The sequence below is a fragment of the Talpa occidentalis genome, unplaced genomic scaffold (assembly GCF_014898055.3).
Source record: "Talpa occidentalis isolate TD23 unplaced genomic scaffold, MPIMG_talOcc4v2.1 talOcc4.12, whole genome shotgun sequence".
Taxonomy (NCBI): domain Eukaryota; kingdom Metazoa; phylum Chordata; class Mammalia; order Eulipotyphla; family Talpidae; genus Talpa; species Talpa occidentalis.
Genome location: NW_023601212.1, coordinates 82,507,226 through 82,531,660, shown reverse-complemented (window position 1 = coordinate 82,531,660; position 24,435 = coordinate 82,507,226). Strand labels below are relative to the sequence as shown.

At 41.9% G+C, this 24,435-nt stretch overlaps 1 protein-coding gene across 3 annotated transcripts in view; it reads right to left on the bottom strand.

The window, feature by feature from the left end:
- SDK1 (sidekick cell adhesion molecule 1) overlaps nucleotides 1-24,435 on the bottom strand; it is a 714,488-nt gene that overhangs the window by 125,510 nt on the left and 564,543 nt on the right. For all 3 annotated transcript variants that reach the window (XR_008551224.1, XM_054693671.1, XM_054693672.1), the window contains exons 18-22: nucleotides 17,397-17,512; nucleotides 15,584-15,776; nucleotides 8,415-8,513; nucleotides 4,250-4,441; nucleotides 1,007-1,128 (exon numbers count right to left, since the gene is read on the bottom strand). Coding sequence is in view for 2 of the 3 variants with exons in the window: in XM_054693671.1 (XP_054549646.1) it covers nucleotides 1,007-1,128; nucleotides 4,250-4,441; nucleotides 8,415-8,513; nucleotides 15,584-15,776; nucleotides 17,397-17,512 (722 nt within the window). In the remaining variant the exon portion in view is untranslated. The remainder of the gene's footprint in view (nucleotides 1-1,006; nucleotides 1,129-4,249; nucleotides 4,442-8,414; nucleotides 8,514-15,583; nucleotides 15,777-17,396; nucleotides 17,513-24,435) is intronic.

The window sequence follows — 24,435 nt, the reverse complement described above, 5'->3', positions numbered from 1 at the left end:
GTAGGATAAAGAAAATGAGTAATTATGTTAATATTAAAAACAATTTTAGCATATGAAAAAGGTATTTAAAATATAAATTCCAAGTTAAGTAATCTTCAATTTGCATTGGAAATACCATTATGATCTCATGATGTTTCAAAAAAGTATGTATGTCCTCTGTGTGTGCACTGGAAAGGTTTAGAAGCAATGACCAACCACTAGCAACCCTCAGTTGCCCTATATCCAGATTTGGGTCTTTAAATGCCACTTGACACTAAACTTGCCAGGTAAGAATCCTGTAGCTCAATTTGCACTTGGGGCAGGCAGTCATAGGTGAATCTAAGGCATCCTATTGTATCAGAAAGCAAAGATATCATCAAAGATTAGAGTTCTCTTGTTGAAGCATAGAACATGAAGGCCTGACCCCTGGCCAAAGATGGGTCAATTAGGTTCAAAAAGAATAATAACTGTAGGTGATTAAAAGGCACTGACTATATTAAAAATGGATATATTAAAAAATACTGGTAACTTGGGAAAGAGATAGCAGTGCGGAAAAAAAAAAAAAAGAAAAATTTTTTCAACATCGGAAGTAACTAGATGACCAGATTACTTTGAAATTGGTAATCAAAGGAAAAGGATTTGGAATTTACCTTCCTTCCCATTTTTAGGGTAACTAAATAACTGAAGTGATGAGGGGAAGTATTTCTTTTCAGAGATGAGCTACTAAAGGAGGAAAGATTGATTAAAAAAGTACCATTTTGAGTACTGTAAGAAAATAGTTAAGTAGAAAAAAATCATTCAGGAATGAGATCATAAGATATAGAGCTGGTGGGGAGTGACAAGGTGATCCTGCACCTCAGTTGTCTCCAGTCTCTGGCTCTCTGATCCTAAAACACAGCCACCTCCCAGGCGGCTGAGCAGCTCCAGCCCGTGAGTCATTGTTCTGCAGAGGCATCACTTAACTGCCCCCAAGTAGAGACCCCAGTATCACTCCTAGGAAACTCTGACCCTTAGTTGAGACACATACCTGCCCCTCTACAATCCACCTGGAGATGGATGTCTTCCCATCGTAGCCTGGTCGGAACTGAAGAGTAGCAGAGCGAGGGCTGATGTTGGAAATGACCAAATTGGATGGGGCACCAGGAAGTTCTAGAGACAAATGAGAGAGGAAAAGTAGAGATTTAAATTCTGTCACAGCTCAGGAAATATATCAAACATGTCAGCAAGTAAATAGTCTCAAAACACCATGCTGCCAAAAATAGGGTTTGTTTTCAAAACCGTGAAAGGGAGAAGCTAAACTTTCCCAAGGACATGCTCACAACATAATTCTTACTTTAATAGGGTCACCCATCAGGTTCCAAGTCATCTGAAGAGGCACTGGAGACATACTCATGTAACCTCTTAGGGGATAAACTCTGAAGGTAGGGACCATGTCTTACTCACCACTGTACACAATAGGTAATTCATAGGTATTTGGATGAAGAAAGGATGAATGAAGGTAATTTTTCCAGGCTCCTAAAAGACATGACCACTATCCTTTCTAGGCTCCTAAAAGATGTGACCACTCCTTTTTATGACCACTACGCTGTCTTGGAAAGAGAATGGGGACAGGGGACAGGAGCGTGCCCACGGCCCTGTGTTACTTCCAGGCAGCACGACATGGGTAGGTGTGTAGGTTGTGGGCTTAGGCTTCCTGGGACTGGTTTCCAGGACAACTGAATGCAGGTGAAAGTGCAGAACTCTTCACACTCTGCCTGTGTTCAGTTTCTCTGGCAACTAAATGAAGGGAAGGTGGTTCTGAAGGAGGTGCCCATCATCTGAGGTCACCCATGGCACGCCTACTCCTCCTGCAGTAGGCTGCTCACCCAGAGAGCCTGTCCAAGTCAGAAGTGATTACCATGAGCTCAGGATGAGAGCTCTTATATTGTTGTGCAACGCAAAATACTCTCTAGAGAAAGATAATGGGGCAGAATGAAGAGGGGAAAAGACAACGCAAGTCGCCAAAAAGGGCTGTCAGACCATGCTGTTTCTGAGGAGTGACTTCCTGCTGTGCCATTGCTTGGGGTATTTGAAACCAGGTCTTGCACAGAGTCAACACAACCACTTTGGTGATCAATTCAGTATTGGCAGAGGCAAGCTCTCTAGGATCTCGAGGGTCCTTTTTCATATCTAGTTTAATGAGTTTGAAGCAGAAAATGTTTAAATCGAAGGACAAGTGACTCTTCTTTATATTCCTCGGCTCTCTGGCTTCGTAAATGGTTCTTTAGTCACTAATGGATGTAAACTTCAACCACAGCAAACATAAGACAGTCCCCCTAAGTGACCATCATAATGTGATTTTGCTTCTAGTCAATACTTAGATCGCTCAGGGAAGTCTCAAGAGCAATCTCCAGCCACAGGTGATCTGACCTGTAAATGAAGCCATAGCAGTTCCGTGGCTCCCTTCACCTGGGGTATCAGAGGTGTCCCAGCAGCCAGTCCCCTCTCCCCTCCTGTCCTCACTCTGCAGTTTCTGTACAGCTCAGGTCACAGTAATCAGATGTGGAGGCCGGTGGAGGTCAGCAGGACTGGTGTACTGCCCCAGTTGGACAGTGCCCAGACCATCTCAGGGAAAACTCTGGTCAAACACACGCCCTCCCTCCCTCCCTCTCAATGTGGTTCTCAGTTGCCATGTGCAAGCAAATTAAAGAACACGCTACCACCATCATCACTACTTCAGCACAGTAACAATATTTTAAGTACGAGCTTTGGGAACTGGCTTTAAATGCTCTCAGTAGGCGCTGCAGGAGCTGACTATCTACCTGGGAAACATTAATCTTTCTGCAAGACAAAGAATTCCTTCTTTCAAGAAGAGATTTATTTTGCAAGTGCCTTTTAAAAAATTACCAATTGCATAGACATCACCTGAGAAGTTGTTCCACAGGCAAACGCTCCAGCCACGCCTCATAGTCACAGAGTAGACACGAGGGAGGGGGCCAAGCAATCTTAAGAAGCCCCTGTGATTCTGATGCCCTGGACAGTGTCAGAACCACCACCTTTGAGGGAGGATATGGGGCTATCTATGGGTGGACAGAAAAACTGGGCTATCTTTGGGACAGTGCTGGGCTCAAGGCTCCACTGCTGGCAGTATAGGTTGTTCGTGGTTTCCAGAAAGTGCCATATGAGGTCATACTGCCAGATGAGAGGAAACATGTCCCCCTCGTCCTTCTCTGACACCACATACAACACAGGCTGCTGGCTCATTAGAGCGGAATGTGAGATGAGGCAGGAGCAGGTTTATCACTGTAGGCTTTTTATTCTGCATACATTTCACTTGTGTATTCTCTTCAGGTCGCGCACGTCACCCTTCCAGGACAGCAATTAGGTTATGAAGACTGAACTGGATCTGAGGGTCTATGTACGGAGTAAATGCTGTTGGAAAGGGATCTTTACATTCAGGGCATTATACCGAGGCTCCATGCTTTCCTTAAAGACTAAACTAAGGCAAATTGATGACTTTTAAATGGCAAGAGATTTATGGCTTTAATCTCAGAATTGAACTAATAACTCCACAGTATTTTCTCATGACAGGAACCTGTGAATCCTTGAAAAAACACTTTCATTTTAAATACAAACTTTACAATTAGAGAGAAAAGTGAGTAATAATTTTCTAAAGCTGAAAAGAAGTAAGCTGGCTATTTAGGAAGAGATCTGAACTTCAAAAAGGACATGAGAGCAGGTGTAACCCATGTCCACACCAAGGTCAAATTCAACCCAAGCACTCTGTTCATTTAGCAAGAATACTGCACCATTGCTTATATTTTTCTCCCCCCATCTCTTTACCTTTCCTTCACATTGCTTCCTACTTTGTTTTTTAAATTCAAACTTAAATTTTTATTGTTTTGTTCAGTGAATAGTTTTCACTTCCTGTTCTTAATTTATTACCCACATAACACAAAGTTTGTGTTTTTCTACTGTGTGGTCCTCCACTTAGGCTCACACTTTATGGAATCCATCTCTTTCCTCCCTCCCATAAGCACATTCCCATAATCCACACCCTAAAAAAGAAATGTTAAGCCACCCTAAAAAGACACTAGACTACGAAGCTGAGTTTGGGCATTATCCACTCACCCCTAACCACCTTGGCAGGCAGCGTCTGTACAAAGAATGGGGTCTCATAATCACAATTTATTCAGCTTCAGATTCCATCATGATGTGGGTCTCAGAGAAAAAAGGCCCAGTTAGCCCCTGAAATGCGGAGGCAAGGAAAGCTCGCCAAGATTTTACTGACCTGGAGGCACTCCAGAAGAAATGGTGGATGATGTTGCCAGGCCGGGCCCCACAGCAGTAACAGCAGCCACGTCGATGGTGTAGGTGGTGAGAGAGGACAGTCCTTTGATCTTGTATTCGTGAGTTGTGCTATTTAGAGTGTGTGAGAGACGAGAGTCGTTCTTACCATACACCTCCCAGGAAATCTGATAGCCTAGAAATTGATAACAGGAGGGTTAATTTAGGTCCTCTGAAGGCCAAGAGCTGAGGCTGGACACCGCACCTCTGTCACCTGCGCAGATCTGAGACAACAGTGATGACAACCCACTGCCCTACTAGAAAGGGCTCCTTCCTTTGTGCTCCCCCAGAAATTTCCATCGCATCACTTTTCAATCCACAGTGGTCCTCTCCTCCGTGACAGTGAGCTATAGGAGGGCAGGGCCTGTGCAACATTTTGGTAACCTTGGTCCCCAGTGCATGGAATGAAGAATAAAGACTGCCAGTCTGCTTCACTTGATTCAACTGTCTCTTGTCAAATTCTGGATGCATTTTATCAGCAGTTGCATTTTTAGAAGTTGATGCTCTCATTATGCAGTACCCAGTCAGTAGCCTACTCTTGGGCTCCAGCTAACTTGTGGAATTACTGCTACTTTTTCTGCTATGAAATGATGTGTCCGGCACTCTTTCATTGTAAATAGTGCTTTGCCTTCCAGTGTTTTATCTGAGTACAAAAGTCTTCTGGTTCTGCCTCCCTCTTTTTGAATCCCCTGTTTTCCTAGTGAAATCTGATTTCCCTTGTACTCTGTTCAGTCCAATGGGGTCTCATAATCACAATTTATTCAGCTTCAGATTCCATCATGATGTGGGTCTCAGAGAAAAAAGGCCCAGTTAGCCCCTGAATTGGCCCCATGGAGGGGAGTTTATGTGATTAGAACAGGCTAAGGAGTGTCTGGTAAAGGGGAGACAGTGATGGAAAGAGCTCCTGAGCCTGGAGACAAAGGGAAGCGAGAAAGTGCTTGCTCTTCCCTCTTCCCAGGCAATGAGCCCAGGGGCGCTAAAGCACGGGAGGCACCTTAGCTCTCTTCCTCCTCCTCATGGAAGCAGTAAATACAGTTAGAAACTTGCACTCATAGACACACAAGCATTTAGAGGAAAGCATCTTGGGACTTTAATATTTTGGAAAAAACCTAACATCAGAAGCCGCCACCTGCCTGCCACCCCACGGAACCTGACGGTCCAGCACCTCTGGGCATGGCACTGAGGCTCCCGGGCTGCGGGGGCATGTGAGGAGCAGAGGCAGGCAGGGCATGGATGCCGTACCTGGTGCCTCAACACACATCAGAACTGTCAAATCATGTTAGCTGCATGCCTGCTTGAGGCCTTGCCATGCTCCAAGGTCTCTGCCCCAGGCCCCTGAAGACCGCTTAACCCTGAACTCGTCTGCTTATGGCTCTCAGCTTGGCCTTGGGCCTTGCTTTTTCTCTTCTCCAGGGGCTCGTGCATGTGCCCTCGCACAGCTGCCCTTTCCCATCCCAACCGTGACCTTGGAGTCCCCATCTAGCCCTGGGTTGAGACTTTAGAGACTCCTCCTTAACCATCCTGATGGCTAACCCTGCTCGTTCTCCGGGGGCCAGCACTCTAGCCAGGATTGGGAACAAAATGTACCATGAAGATAACAACCACAACAAGCCTTCTAGGCTGAGAATACTAGTAACTTCCAGTACAGAGAGTACTGGCGGCCTTTCTGTACACGTGTTAATTTCCTTTAATCCTCACAATAAACCTTGAGGTTGGAACCATGTTTATCTCCAGTTCACAAAGGAGAAAACCAAGGTGCAGTAAGCTGTGAACTTGCCAGCAGTTGGGGGGATTTCTACGGTTTCCCAGGCTCCTCATGCTGCTGAAGGTGCCTCCTGCAGTGCCACTTTCTCCCCAACCCTTGCCACCTAGGAGGAAACATGAAATCATCCCCCAACTGGGTGCTTAGGTCTGAAAAATCTCTGAATAGTTTGGTACTCAGGGTCTACTCAAGTGGACAGGAGAAGGAGGCTTTCTTTAGTGTCACAGCCTCCCTGTCACACAATTTTATTTGTTTAAAAGCTGTTCTGCATCAAAATCTACCAAAATACAGCACCTTTACATCATGGTGGCCTGGAGGCCAAACACAGCAATTCTAGCATGTTGGGTAAGTGCTGGGATTTATTAGTATCAAAATTAATAATTTGGTATGTTAAAGTTACTGTGGGTACAAACTAAGCCAAGACCCTCAAAAATACCTGAAGAAAGAAAGTGCTGGCTTAGATGCCTAAGAAAGGGGCCATGTGAAGTCTGCACAGGGACACAGCAGTGGCACGTGGGGCAGAGAGGCCTCCGTTATTTCTGGGAGGTGCATGGGGATGGCCCAGAAGTGTTCCCTCTGGCTCCTGCATGCAGAGGAGCGAGGAGCGAGGAGTCAGCCCCTGCCAGGAGCAGTGCCTCCAGCTGGCGTCCTACCTGCTCTGAACGGCTGCCTAACTGAGACTAACGACTGTAGGAGCTTCTGAAATAATTTTCTGTTGATCTGAAGTAAATTCCCTACAAGAGAGCAGTACATCCAATCACAAACTGTCTGTCTGCATCCCAGCCCTCATAAATCAGAGTTTACGGAGGGAGAGTGGGAGAGGTTGAAATTTACAATGAGAGTGCAGTGGGCAATTTTCTGGGGTGGGTGGGCCACCCCCTACTCAGCGTTTCCCTCTTCTTGGTCCTGAACTAAAACAAAACAAGGCAGAGGGGAAGCTCTCCGCTTACTAGCACCAAGGCTGATAAACTATCATTTCCTATAAGGCCTCCAACCACATGACGCTGTGCAAAGGACCAGGCTATTATGCTGTCATCTGCCTCTAACAGCCACCTACAGCTTTAATGGGGAAGGCTTCAAAGGGATGGCAGAGCCACAGCAACATTTCCAGAAAATGGCTTTAGAGGCCAGGTTTGCCTAAAACATTGTTTTTCTCTTGCTGCGCTTGGTAAAATAGGCCAGGGAGCTGTTGGAATGCTCCATAGGAGACCCACTTCGATTTGGAGGGTGCTGACCTGTCTGGGGGCAGAGTGGCCAGGGCCAGGGCCAGTCTTGCTAAGGGCAGGTGCTGCCCGGACAGCCAGTGAGGCACGGAGACAACTGGCAGGCCACACCTCTAGGCAGGTCTTCTGGGATGCCAGGCACATATTATGGTGTAGGTGGCATGGGCCAGACAAAGTGAGAGGGGGGGCAATGTGACCCCAGGGAGGACAAAAGCAGAATGTCTGCCCGAAGCTCTGCTATAGTGAGCCCCCCAGCCCAGGATCAGGAGTGCAAGCTGCCTGCTGGCTCCAACTCCAAAAGTCAGGGCTTTGAAGGTCAAGTTCCACAATAAACAATAAACTGTTGCTTGTGACTACAGGTATTTGTTTAAATAAAATACGAAAATGAGTTCATTAAGGCCTAATAGCTGGAGAACACAGATGATCATAAATTGGAACTATTGGAAACCACCGCTTAGCTGTGAAATGTTGGCTCAACTCAAATGATTACACCTATGGGGCTTCCTTTAAGATTTAAAACAGAAGTCAAGTGTGCAGTGTGTTCTGAAAGGCCAGGGCGGGGCCTGAAAGTGCGTATTTGTAAGAAGAGCCCTCAAATCTCTCTAGCAGGAGGCCTCGTCAGCTCTGCCCCACGTTAGGCCTTTCCAGATCTGCAGACTTTCAGCACAGCACCTGCACAGAGTAGGCATTCAGTGCGCATGTGCTGAAGAGGAAAGACCACCTCATCTCTCCCAGGCTCAGTTTCCTCGTCTACAACAGTTTTAATCTCAGTGTTTGCCTTATTGTGTTTACATGAGAATTAAGGGAGATAAAAGTGTGTGGGAGAAAAACACCATAAAGTAATGCATTCTTGTGATCAAAGAGATCTGAGAGGTTTGGTAAGAGAATGCAAGGAGACCAGGTCTGATCTCTGAGGCTGAAGCCCATGCAGGGGAAGGCCCCCACATGTGGTTGGGCTTTTGGGGCTGGCCCTGGTGGGTAACCAAGCCCCAGGCTGATGTGGCAGTTGGTAAAAACACAGACAGACAGGCACACTCTGTCAGCCGTTTTGCTGGAAGCAGTCTCGGCCTCCCTGTGCTGGTGTAAACTTGCTTTTTCTTTTTTTGGAAAATGGGGACTCTCACCTGTAATGATGCCGTTTTTCTCCAGAGGCTCCTGCCAGCTGACCTTGAGAGATGTGTCCAGAATCTCTGTGAAACTCAGATGTCCCACAGCTCCTGGCTCTATGATTAAAAATAAAGTCCTCTGTTACACAACCACCTCCAGCTCTTTGGGTCAGATTTGTATGGCAAGTTCTAACCATGGAAGGGAGCCAAGCCAGAGGCTGCAGGAAATATCAAGACCAGCCTGGAAGGGATGAGGGAATTCGAGGTGCTGAAGGCATGTGGGCTGTGGTCACATCAATGAGTTTACTCAGCTTCCTTGCAGCCACGCTGCCGGGAGCAGGAGAAACCGGCAGTGGATTTAGATCTCTCGTCCTCTGCCTTTCTCTTCCATTCATCTAATTAGATCAACTGGGTTGGCTGGATCCTGAGAAGCAGTCACCTATACTTCATCCCTGGACATGAATCCACATTTGTGTGTCTGGTTTGTGTGGGGTCAAGAACCAGGGGAAGCCCAGTGTCTGGCCCACACCTGGTTGCAGGTGACACCAGCACTCCTGTTGCAGAATTGCAGGTTTGTCCTCTTCAGTCACTCTCCCCAGGGACTTGACAGTGGCAGGGCAGGGGTCTGAGGAAGTTCCAGCAAATGTGTACTTTCTCAGGAGTTTCTTGGCACTATAGTCCCCTGCTCCTAACGCAAGGAGGTAGAAGAGCAGAAGGTGGTTTAAAGCTGGGTCAGCGCTGGTCTGAAACCTGGCTCCACTGCTTGTATTCTGGAATAATTTAAACTTGCAAAGCCTTAGTTTGCTCATCTGTGAAATGTGAGAATTAAAATAACTCACTCCACCAGGTAATGGTGAGAATGAAGTTTAACAAGACATGAAAGCAGGTAGCAGGTCCCTGGCACCACAGAAATGCTTACTGATGTTAGCTGCTATCATTATGATCCACTGCCAGTCATCACACATTCAGAACATAAAGTAATTTTTCAGATGAGCTTACTGCTGCTTGGAAAAGCATCTAAGGGAAAGAGACTTGAGAAGCTAAAACATGAATTAAATAGATGCAGAATCATAGATTCTCAGACCCAGGGGACATTACAAATGTCCTCTGTTCTCTCTCCCACTTCACAGCTGTGGAATTCAAGGCCAGGTCCAGATCAGTTCTAGGACACAAAGCACACAGATCTCCCTAGAGGGACAGCAGGACAGGACAAGTCACCCCTGGATGCAACTTCAGGGGCTTCTGACCCTCATGCTCCAGCCTTCCTAGATTTAGAGACCTTCACTGCTCTTACAAATAGACCCATTTAGCCAGCCTCCCCACGTAGTGGTCGGAGGGGGAAGAGGCTGCCTCATAGTTCAGAGGCGAAGGGTTGACTGTGCTGCGTGATGCTCTCACTGAAGGCTGGTGAGTCCCAGCTCTGCAGGGCATGGGGAGCAGATAGAAGGGAAATAGTTGATAGGAGGCTGGAGCCTTAAGATGGGATGGGGGAGTGGAAGGGGGAGAGGAAGGGAAGGAGATGGATGTCACTGTTGACTGAGCCAGGCATTGTGTGGGTGCCTGGCAAATATCACTTAACTAGGAAATAGGGCTGCTTTGCTCAGACCAGCTCTGCCCTCCTCTCTACAGTGATGCCATGTGTTTACCCTCTCAGAGGCCAGCTCAGGAGAAATGCAAGGGACAAAGTCACAGAGGAAGAACGGAAGGTTCAAAGGTAAACTCAGAGACAGGAGAAAAAGAGCACGAGGACGGAAGACAGCAAGCAGCTCCACGCAGTGCTGCACACACCATGGCGTGGATGTAGGCGGGCTCGCCAGCTCCTGTGGAGCGCACGGCCACGTGGCTCCCTAGTGACCTCTGAGTACTGCCATACTGACACCTTTTTCATAAGAACTAAATGTAATTTTTAAGCTTAAAATAGGAGAGCATGAAATCAAGGATGTTGGTTGTCCTGCCAGAGAGCAGAATTCTGGGGATCCTAAAGATTCACCCCCTTCTCCATCCTGTCAGCTTGCTCACCCAGATGGGGGATTTTTAGGTGAATCCAATACTAGTTCTCAGCTGGTATTTTGTTGAAGCCTCCAAACACAACTGGTAGCTTTTTAAAAATGGTAACAGCAAATATTCAACTGGGTGAAACTTTCAAAAGACTTTTGATGGTAAGCTCAAACCCTCTGGCAAATTTCCCTCTTAGGGTGTGGAAGATGGTAAAATAGAATGGCTGTCAAGATCATCTCATCCTCCCCCAATTCTGAGTTTCCAGAAAGATATTCTGATGGATTTTGAACTGACTTGTTCTTTTTTCGATCGATAGAGTAGCAAGAAAGCTTTTTGCTCCTTTTATATGCTCAGTGTTTCTGCTTCCTGGATTCCTGCCCAAATATGCTGTCCTCTAGCTCGGCTGCAACAGCTGCAATGTCTGCGCTTAAAATTTATATTATTTCCTCTTTACTGTGCTGCACCCCACCCCCACCCCCACCAAGTTCTTATTTCATTGGCGCTTTGGAAATACGAGTTCTGCTGGATGTGGGACCAAGCACAGCACAGCTACGGAGCTCTGGGGTCCCCTTCTCCAGCTGCCAAGAGTCCTGCTACCCTAGAGCCTGCTTCAAGCTTGCCTTTCACCTTTCAATGAGGTAGTTCACTTTTACAAGGGTGCTCTCTCCTTCTAACCAGGATAAACAGGCTCCCTGCCTAGCAAAAGAGGTGATTCTGTTAGAAAATTCCAAAAATGATGAGATCACTTCTAGTTTTTTCAATTCCTAAGAAAGAAACTCCAAATTTTCTTGTTTTCCTTACCAAGTTTCAGTTACTTGTTTGACTGTATTACATGTTCTATTTCCTAGCTACAGAGCTTTATGTTGGGTTTCCTCATAGTTCTGGTCTACAGCTAAGGGGAAAAATGTGCTTTTTTAGTAAAGAGTTCAGCCAAGAGTCTTCTCTGTTTTAATTTGGAGAAGTTTACGTTTTATTTTTAAAAAATATCCTCTGAAAAGAAAAACCTGATGTTTGGTTGTATCTGGCTGTGATTTGAGTGAGATGCTGCCCTTGCCATTTCTTACAACAAGTAAAATAGAGGAAAACTTGCAACAAACACTTGGAACAGTTATGAAGGGGATGCCGGACAGAAGCTCTTGAAATTTATTGCCACCTTGCAACCACCTCCCTTACCATAAATCTCCCTTCCCATGTTATCTATATATCTATAGGAATTAGGCTGTGCTTTCCTATACAGGAGTGGAATTCTACCCTTTGTCTAAGCAAGGCTTATTTTCCTCTTCCAGGAGTCCTGGGATCCAGCATGGAGACATCTCACTCCATACTCCAAGTTCCCAAAGACAAAACTTCCTTGAAAACCAGCCTCCTCATGTCCAGTTTCTCCCTTTTTTTATGCTTCCCTTACAATTTGATACCCAAAGCAACTTCACCTGCTCAGGTAGTTTTAACAGTAAGGATCTTATACCTTAAAAGTTCTGATATAGAACTGACTTCAAATCTTCCCATTTGTAGTTAGACCTTGCATTCAATGACATTCCCTAGACTTTTTCTTGGAAGGTAAGATTATAATCACTAATTTTGAGATTTCTAAATCTACGTCTTTAGACTTTCTTCTGCCTGTTCACCTAGATGTCACCACAGGTATGTAAAACTGGGTGTATCTCAAATAAACCTATGATCTCAACTCAGGATGTGTATTCCACATCTTGGTTACTGGCAATACTGTCTGCACAGTCAGAGAAACCCAAGTATGTTGATCCATCCTAGAGAATTCCTTTAACCATCTCCCAAATCTAGTAATTTTCTACATTTTCTGTGACAGCTCTCTAACTACTCTTTTTATTACTATCTCTACTGTCTGGGGGTAGGTTCACATGATTTCTTACCTTTTTCTAGCTCTTTTTACTTAAAGTTCATGACTGGAAAAAAGATCCCACAGCAGATACACATTATTTTTTTCAAGTTCTCATGAAAACATTCACGAGGATTGATCATATCCTGAGCCATAAAACAAACCTCAATTAATTTGAAAGAACTGAAATTACACAAAATGTGCTCTTGATCTAACTGAAACAAACTAGAAATCAATAGCAAAAATACAATAGGAACATCTCCAAATACATGAAAATTAAATAGCACACTTCTAAACAGACAATGGGTTAGAGAGGATGTCTCAAAGGAAATAAAAATATCTATAACTGAATGAAGTGAAACATATCAAAATATATGTGGTTCAACTAAAGTAGTGAGGAGAGGAAAATTCTTATAGCACTAAATGTTTATATTAGAAATGAAGACATTTCTTACTAAGTAGTGATATCAAGAAATTTAAAAAAGGAAAGAAAAGCAGAAGGAAAGAAATAAATAGAATAAGAGCAGAAATCAACAAAATTGAAAACAACAGAGAAAAATAAATGAAACAATAAAACTAATAAATCTCTAGGAAGAACAGAAAGTAAATAAATCCATCAACAATATCAGGAGTGAAACATTATATATACTATAGCCATTAAAAAGATATTAAGGGAATACTACCAACAACTTTACACTCACAAAATTTGACAACTAAGGGGACAGATCCCTTGGAAATCACAAATTATCGTAATTCACCCAAGATGAAATAGAAACTGAATGGTATTACAGAAAATGATTCATAATTTTAAAACCTTTTCCAAATGAAATTTTTAGGCCTAGAGATTTCACTGGAACTTTTAAACATTTAAAGAAGTAACATCATTTTACACAATTTCTTTCAGAAAATGAGGAGAAAATACTTCCAAACTCATTTTATGAGGAAACTATTACCCTGACACCAAAACCAGACTAAGACAGTAAGCACAGAAAGACAAAGCAACAGACAAATAGCTCATGAATAAGTAAATGCAGAATATCCCCTATAAAATATAGCAGAGTCCAACAACATAAAAATAATTATACACTATGACCAAGTAGAATTTATTCCAAGTATGCAAGGCTGCATCAAAATTTGGAAAGTCAATCCACCATGTGAATAAACAAACTGATCTGAAAATTATATGATTATATTAATTGATGCAGTAAAAGCATTAGAAAAGATCCAACATTTAATCATAACAAAAACACTCAGCAAGTTCATAATGAGATATGCCTCAATGATAAGAATATCTATTAAAAAATCATACCTAACAGTGAAAGACAGAATGCTTCTAAGCATTTCGTTTTCTCTCTAAGACTGAGAACAAGTGAAGAATGTCTACTTTCCTTACTCTTATTCAGCATAGTACTAGAAATTCTAGCCACTGCAATAAGACAGTAGAAATAAGAGAATATATATTAGGAAGAAATAGATGGTACTGGGTATGACCATAAAAGAAGGATCTTTATGGTGTTGGAACCATTCAGTATCTTGACTCTGGTAGCTGAGACACAAACCTACCATGCGATAAATCGTATAGATCTAAATACACACACACACACACACACACACACACACACACACACACACACAAACACCCCAGAACAAGTAAAACTGGGAAAATGTAAATCAGAACAAATGTAAATATCCTGGCTGTGATATACTATACTTTTGCAAATGCTACTACTGGGAATCTGGGCATATTATAATGGAATCTCTGAATAACTTCTCATAACTGCATATGATTCTGTAATACTGTCAATAAAAATTCAGTTAAACAAAAAACATATAACTAATCAAAGGTGAGTCTGGGAAGAACTTATGGGGTTACTCAATAGTAGCAGGGTTACTTTCATTTAATTTTTCTATTAGAGGAAGTTAGGTAGTCTCGGAACACCAAGAAATGCACATCGTATTTTCCCTGTGTCACCTATTTGACATCAACTTTGAGTCAGTGGCAAGGTGGTGACAGTGGAATGCTGGAATGAAAATCAGTCTGTCAGGGTTATAGGTAGTGAAGAGGTTATGGAGGAGGTCAGACTAGTCATTTATACTAAAGGAAATGAGCTAAGTCACTGGATGGAGCAGCACAGTTGGGGAATTGCTACCTGTGGGTGAGGGAGACCTGAAGATATTTGTGGGCTCAGGGAAGGTTAGTCTATTCATCCTTTGAGAAGCAAAGGAGAAGGATGGGGTGAGAACACAGGGTAACTGAATGGAAGGGAAAGAGAGGCAACTCATTTTAGATGGCCTTGACTTCCACAATGCTATTTGCAGAGAGGAGAGGGAAGCTGAGGGAGCAGGCAGAGAAGAGTGATGGACCACACCACCAAACAGGCAAGTGAGAGGCCGACTACACCAGTTTGGCTGAGATAGGGAGGAAGAAGCTGGAAGAAAGACAAGTGGCAGCCCTGGAAACTTCAAAAAAATAACTTATAATAGTTTTAATTCTCCTTATAAAGGGAGTGCATATTTATTGTAGAAGTGACAATATACAGAAAAATACAAAAATACCTACAAACATACCACAGTGAGTTGATAATTCAAAATTGTGGTATATTCCCTTCAAGGACTTTCCTCAGCTCATAATTTGACATAAGTATATTTTTATAGAATTTAGAGCTCATATAGTTTGGGACAACATTTTTTTCCACTTAATATTAGATCATCATCATTTTCTCTCAAAACTTTTTCACTAATTCCAGAATATTTAGCATTTTGCCATACCATATTTTTTTCAATTATCCCCCTTTGGAACATTTGAACACTTTGCATTTTTTTTCAATTACAGATATTTGTAATGAACCTCCTTGTACATCAACCCATGTGAACATCTGTGATAATTTTTTTGAGAAAAATTTCATTAGCTAATGTTTTCCAGAAGTGTCAGTTGGCCTGAGAACAGGGAAGGGGCCGGTTTGAATTGAGCAGATGCAGATAATCGAAAGTTGAGGGGCTCAGGATGACCCAGGTAAAATGCATGGGGAGGGCCTGAGGAGCATGGGCAGAGAAGCCCAGCAAAAACCGAAGATTGACCACATGGCCAGGACCAGGTGCTCTTTCTCGCCTTCCTGCTTTCCTCTAGCCAGGCTTCCTTTCATATTCCATGGACCAAATGTTATTTATGTTTTCTAGTGACTCATCTCTGTAGGGCAAGTAGAATGCTGAGAATGCTGAGAATATGGAGTTCCCTAATGACCATCTCTGCCCTCAGTGCTGGGTATACCAGCAGTCCATTCTTATTTAACAGCTGACTCATGACTATTGATATGACACATGGCAGATAAATACTCACTGTCTTCATGAGTCCAGATGAGCTGAGGAGTGCTTGGAGGCCCATCCCCTGGAGTGGTGAAACACAGAACTGATGTGAAGTAAGCAGTAAACTTCTTCAAGTTAGTTATGAACCCATGGTGGACTCCATGGAAATCAGGAGCAATGGTGACTACAGTGATAACCTCAGGGGCATCTTCTGGCCATGCTAGAAGCTGGATGGACAGGTTGTAAAAGACATTTTGTTAGTTGCATTTTTTCACTCTCAGTCTTGATCAGAATTTTCTTTTGCAATCAATATGCGCTCAGAGAAAGCAAAGTTATAACTAAGAAACCCCATAAATCCTACATTTAATGATCTCATGTAAACATTGAATTTGAAAGTTATCTCAGATTATGGAACACAAAATGTATTTTTATATATATTATATATGCATACATAAATAAAATCTACTTTATTCATTGGGATAATACATGCACCTTCAAATTTTTACTTTCTCTTCACTTAAACATATACTAGAATATATATTTATCATCTTCTATTCAACTGAATCAGTACAATGAAACATAAATACATATATTTCTCCTGCTAGGCACATGCTCTGACTCCATAAAAAGTTCTTGATACAATGGAAACAATTGTAATTATTTATAATTTATATCACACTAGTTTTCTAATAAGAATTTTAGGAATTGATTTGAATTTTAAAGAAATATAGCATGTATATATGTTCCAAGGGAAGTTGTTTAACTGTTTTGATAACATTATATGTAAGTGTGACTTTTAATTCCTTTGACACTCAACATTTCCAGAGTTAATTAGGTCTGTAAGTTAACATGCCACAGGACATAAAGTATATTTCTATAGATCAAGCCAACAACTAAGCCATGGAATGAATGTGGTCTTGTCAATGAAACTTGACAGGGAAGTCAAGAACAGGAATCACCTTGATCAATATGATTTTCTTTCAAAAAAGCTTTTGAATATAGATACTGCTGGGGGAAAAGAAAAGGGTAAATTTCTAGCGAAAAACAAGTGTTTCAGCAAGTTGACTCCAAATGGGGAAAAAAAACCCACGTCTCTGAAGAAATAATAGTCTCTAAATATAAAATTCTCTATAAATATCTTTCCTAAAAAAAAAAAATCTTTCCTGAGTTTAGCTGTCATTGTAGAAGATTAATGAATATGTTGTAAGTAAAATTAAGATGGACTCCCAAGCCCATCCAGAACTTGATCTAAAAGTTAAGATAAGCTCTACTTTTGGAAATTGCATCCAAAAACATCTATGAAGGTAACATATTCCAGTAGCTGTAAGAACAGAGGATTCTGGATTGTGGGAATGTGTCTGTGTCCTTAATTTAGTTCATGTAGTTATCCTGATTCAGCTGGTCTCAGTTCTATTAACAGAACTCTCCCTGAAGTAGAGAAGGGGAAGGGATAAATATCCTTACTTGATAGAAATATTATAGTTGCATCCAGTACCCTCTGTTCTAAGTCTGTGTTCTGAGAGGACTCCTTTCCAGGAAGAAGTGATTTGTATAAATACTATTTCCAATCAACTGAGATAGTTCTCTCAATGGTAATTTTTAAATGAACAGCCTTTCTCATTAGAAATTTTTCTGTTTATATGAGCCATCTTCTTGATAAGCAGTATTGAGTTTCAGAACAGTAGCTATAAGACCTTGCATAAATTGTGACCCCACCAAGGCCAAATGCTCTATAACTAGAAGCAATGGGTTCTTGGTGAAATGAGGGGTGGCTAGCCTCCTAACTGAATCATAAGACATGACATACCAAGACAGGCCCCTGGAGGCTCTCCATGAAGCTCACATACCTTGTATCCCTGGTTGATGCCATTGATGAACTGCTGAGGGGGAGGCTTCCACAGGAACTGAATGGTCGTGGAATTCACAGCTTCCGTCTGTACATTCTGTGGGGGCGCTGTAGGCACTGTTCCAAGGCAATCATAAAGGACAGCAAAACCACCAGTAGGAGGCACAGTAGGGAGAAGAGATGAAAAAGAAATCCTTAGCTACCACTTAAGGATTCACTGGCAATTACAGCACTGAGAACAGGGGAGTGTGATGAATGTTTTTGGAAGCAAATAGTGGCATTACAAAGAAAAAAAAATTGGGCTATTTCTCATTTTCTGTTGGAGAATTCTTTAAGGCATAGGCAGAAAAGTGAATGGATCTTCTCATTCCACAAGCGAGCCTTTCCTAGGGATCCCAAGATGGATAGCAAACAAAAGCTTTCTCTGATTTCTTTTTCAATTACCCAGTACTTGTGATCAAGGCAATGTTTCATCTAGAAATCCATCTCCCATTATATACCACTGTGCTTCAAGTCAAATTATCCTTTACATGGAAAAAAAAATCCCCTTCCCATATGTATTGTTGTTTATCCATTTGGAGACTGAATTTTTCTTTGTCTGTCATAAAGGCAAGCATTAAAATTTTTTTCTCTGTTTATTTCTTTCTTTTACTGAACAGCTATTAAGCCCAATTATATATTTGCAAATGGCCTGTCTTCAAGGAATTCACATACTGGGAGAAAAACTGAGGTTGTTGTAAACAGACAAACTACTCTCTGGAGCAGTAACTAACCAGCTTTGCCCTAGGAAAGTATGGCAAGCTTTGATCAGGAGACACCTGGTGAGGTCTGGAAGAAAGGGCCAACCACTGAAGAGAGGAAGACCTTGAGGAAGGCATCCCCATCTGGGGAAACACATTGAGTAAAGACAAAACCTGGCAAAAGGTGAGCATGGCTGGGCATGGGGTATATTGGGGAGAGGGCTTAGTAAGTCGGGGGTTATTTTGGGGGCTGCCTCATAGGTCAAACACAGTGGTTGATAATGTACATGTTAGGCAATGGGGAATTAAAAGTGTCTTGAAAAAAAAAAAAACACAGTGATGTGACATGACAAGCTTTTAAAGGATGATAACCCTAGCGGTCTATGAAAAGAGGATTAGCCCACTGGCTCTACTATCAAGTTTTCTGCAGGTGAAAAGAAAGGTCCTAAAGGTTCTTTAGAATCCTATTTCAAAAGTAAGACACAGAAGCCCGAAAGATCATTTGGTTCAAGGCAAAAAATGAAACAAAACAACAACAAAAACAAAGACAAGGGCCTCCTGGCACAGAGCACATGAAGACAGAACACAGTTCTGTTAAAAATTACAATATCTTTCATTGTTCTTTTTCTCAAAAACTCATCTCATTATGCAGAGATGAAAATAATGTAACATTTATCCAAGTCCCTCAAGTCTACTCTTCCATGTTCTCTTTTCCAATCTGCTCTTGACTTCGGCTATGATATCCCTTGACACTTCCCTCCATAAGTCACCAAGAAAACTGTCCTACTTCCCACTCAACAACTATGCAATATTTGTGGATTAAAAATGACTACAGGGATTGCTGTGTCTAAGATGCAGAAAGCTGGAGAGAACATAATGTATACCAAAGGACAGGAAAAGACTGAATAAACTATAAAATCATAACTTTTCTTGAGCTCACATGAAGCTGAGATCACAGGGCAACCAAGCAGTCTGAAATATAAAGAAAGCTGGACATCCCCAAGGAGGGTGACTGTGGTATTGGCTCATTTGTACAGAGCACAGGAGAAGATATCACAGAACTGGGTAAAGGAAATCCAACTGATTCTTTTTTTTTAATGTTTTAAATTTTTTATATATATTTTTAAAGATTTATTTATTTATACAAGAATCAGGGTACAGGCCAGATGCGTGGGAGGGTGAGAGGATTCACCAGAGACAGAGCAGGGAACAGAACAGGCAGACTGACAAAATGCACTGCTGAGGGGAGCAGCGGGCGAGACAGGAGAGGTCTGCTGCACCATGTGGGACCCTCACTGGCTGGCTGGGATTGAACCAGCGCTGCAGAGGCTGCGGACAGCTTCACAGTGCATCGCTCAACTGCCTGCACCACCAGGGGAAGCCCAAATTTTACATATTTTTTACATCGTTGTTCATTTTTGCACAATATATGCATTTTCACCTTGGTTATAGTCCCCATACAATTCCCACCACCCTTGTTTTGATCCTACTCCCTTCTCCCCTCCCCCCATAGTGTATCTCTGGTTTATAGTTGCTTGTTGATTTTAATTTTTACTTAATGAATTGCTACAGGGAATGTGGGCTAGCATGGGGGTATGGAATGTTTGGATACTGCAAATACACAAAAATGACTGAAGTACATACAGAGATATAAATGTGAGAAATATAGTAGCCTTCTGATCATAAATTACAAGACCCAGAGGATAATGAAGCAGTTATCTTTAAAGTAACCAATAGAAAAATCTATCATTCCAGAATTCTGCAGCCTGTGAAAATATCTTTGAACATGAAGGCAAGAGAAAAACATGTTTAGAAAGACAAAAATGGAGTGAATTTATTACTTCAAATCTGCAATATGAAAAATGTTAAAGGAATTCATATAGATCTTTTAGATCCATGCCCATCCCATTTGGTAAGTGAATGAGCGACCCCCACATGCCACCAGGTACCACACATTCCAGCCCCTCTCAGCATAACCCCTGATATAAAACTAGATAGAATATAAGGGCTGTTTTCTTAAACCCTACATTTATTATGTATCAATTGATAACCAGGGACAGTCTCTACAGAAAGAAACAGGGTAGAGAAGAGGATGTAGGAGAAAGAGGAGGAAAACAGAAAGGGGAAAAAATATAAGGAGCTAGTGGGAAAGACTAAAAAATATTTTGGCTTTTTCTCCTAGACCCCACATTCTCGGGGTTGGAAGAGGGCCTCTCATCCTTTGTGGGTTTAATGGTTTAGTTCTGGGGTTTCATGAGCCCAATTAGTGACTCTGATATGCTATGAAACTTTCCAACAAAAACAGTTAGGTTCACTAAAATAAGACCACAAAAAGGTGTTTTGCATCAATAAAATCAGCAATAATTTCCCACCATTCCAAGAAGACATGGGCATCTTTGCTTTGGTTGGGTGCTATGTAGTAGTCATTTCGCAAGGTGTGTTCTTGCCTGCTTCTGGCCTTTCATCCTAAAGTTAGTGCCTCTTGGCACTCTCCATGGTGTCAGAAACAAACACCAGGACTGACTCCCTCGCTGACCCAGTTAAGAGAGCAATTGCTTCCTTTTGTCTCTTCCTGGGATGGCACCAAACCATGTGACAGAGGATCCGGCCTGCCATCCTCACACCAAAGCTCATGGAGTCTGATCTTTTGGATGTCTTGACCTTTGGGCATCTCTACCCCAATGTCACAGGATGGAGTTTCTGAAGTTTCAGATTCCTTTTCTCTTGCCCACGCTGGACTTCATTAAAAAAATATATATATCAGCAATTCTTCTCAATTTTCTTTTATTCTCAGATTCTTTGGCTCCCCCCCCCCACCAACTTTTATCATTAGAAGTGACTTAAATTTGTGTACAGTGAACTTAAAATTTCCCTCAAGTGAGAGAAAGACCTACAGCCTGCAGTATATCCTCTGACTGGGTTCACTTGCAGGAGCAGTTGTGGCTCTGCCACATTTGAAGACGGGAGGACTGTCTCTGAGAGAGGACTACTCACAGAGCTGGGTTTTAGTTCTCACACAGGTCTCTGAAGGAAGCAGTGGCCTCCTATTGCTCTGAATAAAGCCTCCAGGGACATTTTCTCCCCAGATAATTAGCATTTAGAGTGCCATCTTTCTATACCCTTAACTGTAGACCTTGACGAGGCCTGGTAAAGTGACAGGTTTATGTTCTTTTGTGGTTTTCATTGTTCAAAAAAAAAATCCATTTTCACTAGATAATTCCCCCAGCACAGATCTAGGGTATTCTCAGTCTTAAATTTGCCACAGCTTAAACCCATTTGACAGTGTCTCAATTCTGTCAGCCAAGGACAGGAGCCCTGTTTGATGCACCCAGCACTCAATACCTAACGACTATCAAGTTTGAAAGGAAAACCACAAGAGAAGTTTCAGATACAAGTTTTATCTGTCATGGAGACATTTGCAAGCAGGCAAAGCAATGACTGTTTCTTATACCTGAAGATGTGATTTCCTGGAATGGCAAAGAGGAGATACCCAGGGCAGAGTAGTCCTGCCTAGGTGCATTTGATGGGGTACACTTGGGCTGGTGTCTGTCAGTTTTTCAGGATAGTAGTCACTGTTTACTGTCACTCAACAGCTTGTTGAAGTGACTGTTGAAAACCACACATACATTTCATACTGTTAAATGAAAGCCAATCTAAAAAGACTATGTAGTTAAACTAGACAATGTAGTTCAACTAGATGATATTCTAGAAAAGGAAAACTATGAAGATAGAAAAAGAGCTTGGCTGTCAGGAGTGGGGAGGAGGTGTGAATAAGTAGAGCACAGGGAACTTTTAGGGCAGAGAAATTGTTATAGATATATCTCCATGAAGGGGCGCACTGAATGGGTGCCACTTCCCCCCATCCCCCACTTGTATGCAGTTGCCTTGGATTACAAGTCCCAGCATGCCATAAACTGAATATCCTGGATGGGAGGCAGCTGGGAAGGGGTAGGGTAGATATATAAGTAGAAGGGGAGACACTTGGAGAGGGGACCCATGTACTTGGACAAGACATGTGGAAGAGAAACATGTGTAGACATTTGGAAGGGATACTGGAAAAACACACATGGGTGAGAGACACATGGGAGGTTGCTCCTGGTCCTTGAAGGGGACAGTGGTGCCCTATTCCTGACCTCCTGTTGGGGTATATGGTGTGGGGTATGTGGTGAGTTTTGAGTCTCTTCTGTCCCAGCTCTCTGGGACTTGGCCAACCTCTTTCTTGTGGTTCTTTGCCAGAAGGTACCTTAGACTTGTAGCAAACTCTTGGGTCTCATTAGCTCCACTTTCAGCCAAACCAGTTTGGTTGAGAATTTGGCCATGAGGAGATGGTAATTTTTTGAGTTTTATTGGAAAACTATTATTTGAAATCCTTTCTTCTTTTTCTATGTACACCAACTTTATTAAAAATCTTTCACACTAACAGTCTGCTTCCTTTCCCTTTGTGCATACAAAATGGTCAGAATGCTTTTAGACCACACATCCCATAATAGTTTTGGATCCTTGGGTTATTTCTCAGGCACATGCTAACAAAACTATGATGTTATAATGGTGAATACCTGTCCTTATGCATTTTCCCAAACCCACAGCATGTATAACGCCGAGTGAATCTTACTGTAAACTATAGATTCTGGGTAAAGTGTCAATGCTGTCCACTGCTTATAATAAATGTTCCATTCTGATAAATGATGGTGATGTAGGGGAACTATGGGAGAGCTCTGCATGCTCTGTTCAGTTTTTCTGTGAACTCACAGCTGCTTTAAACATTGTATTTTAAAAATGAAACACTGGCACATGATTTGTTTTGAAAACTTTCTGAATCTAGTCACTATTATGCACATTCCGTGTACTGCCTGGGGCAGAGAGGCCTTAGAGTGGCCAGACCATACAGAGCTCTCTGATAAAGACACTAGCCCATGTTCTATCAACCTGTGTTCTATCCTAGTTGCAAGTGACATTTCATTCGTGAATTTTTGTTGTTGCTCAGTGTGAGAGTATATATTTTTTTCCCAATTAAATTGCTAACATTTCCATCTGGTTAGATAGAGAGGGCATGTGTGATCATGCTTATGATTATTTTCTGGCATTGTTTCCCAATAAAACATGAATGATTAAATAAATCTCCTTTCCCTTCCTTTCTTCCTGGCTAGCAATGTTAATTCAGCAAGATTTGATCACTGATGGAATTTCAAATTGAATCATTGTTTTTTGAAATTAAAGTTTTAAAATAATACGGTGCATAATGAAGCCTATTCATTACAGACGACTATAGGGATTTACAGTTTCAAATAATTGATTTAAATTTTTTGAAATATTTTAGAGCAGAGATTATGTGATTAATAATTTATGTAATAAATTTTTCAGAATTTTAATCCTTTAATCAAATAAAAATGAATGTGTCAATACTGCCTTGCTCCATGCTTCATTTTTTTGATATTTCAACTTGATTTATTTTAAAACATTCTTAAGCATGAGTACATTCAAAACATTGAGACGTTGATTCTCGAAGTCATTAAGACCTACAGTCTACCCAATGTATTTTGTATTTAAATATATAAATAATTATTAAAATTATTTATGGCAATATTATTAATGTAATTTTACATTTATAGCAAAGTATTTCTCACCACAATAACAACTTTTGATTACGGAACAGTCATCAGGTATACCAGGTATATCTTCCACCCAGGGACTATAATGGGGATGATCCAAAATTCAGAAATGTATGTTCTGATAATCTCCTTTTTCAGCCTCTATTTAGAGTTTGATGGAAAAGGAATCAGCTGAAGCAATGATGCCAGGTAAATTATGTCAGCACCTTTCCTGAAAGCATTGATCTTACAGGAAAAAAAGATTAAAAGTAGGAAAATTTTCTGCAGGGACAAAAATAAGGACAGGTATTTATGAGTTTGTTACAACTGCATCAGATTGAGTACAAGGAGCTAGTTACAATGTCCTGCATTTACTAGCTATAGCCAAAATTCCTTCTGCAATTGCAGAATCACTCAAACTGCCAGGCAGCATAGAAACTGTCAGCAATGTGTCTGGGAGCAATGAAGCACAGGAAATAGGAAAGGTACTACTTTTGAATATGCTGTTAGAAGCTGCATGGCTGACATGGAGATGACCCACAAACTTAGTATAGAAGATGATTAAATCAAAATGCTTCCATTGTCAACTGGTGGTAACGATGTTAACTGCACTTGGTTGGATGTCTCAAAAGAAATCCTTATGACATTATTTATGTTGCAAAAGACATTCCTGTCTTAGACTGGGTGCCCGAGAAATGGACTTTGGCTATAA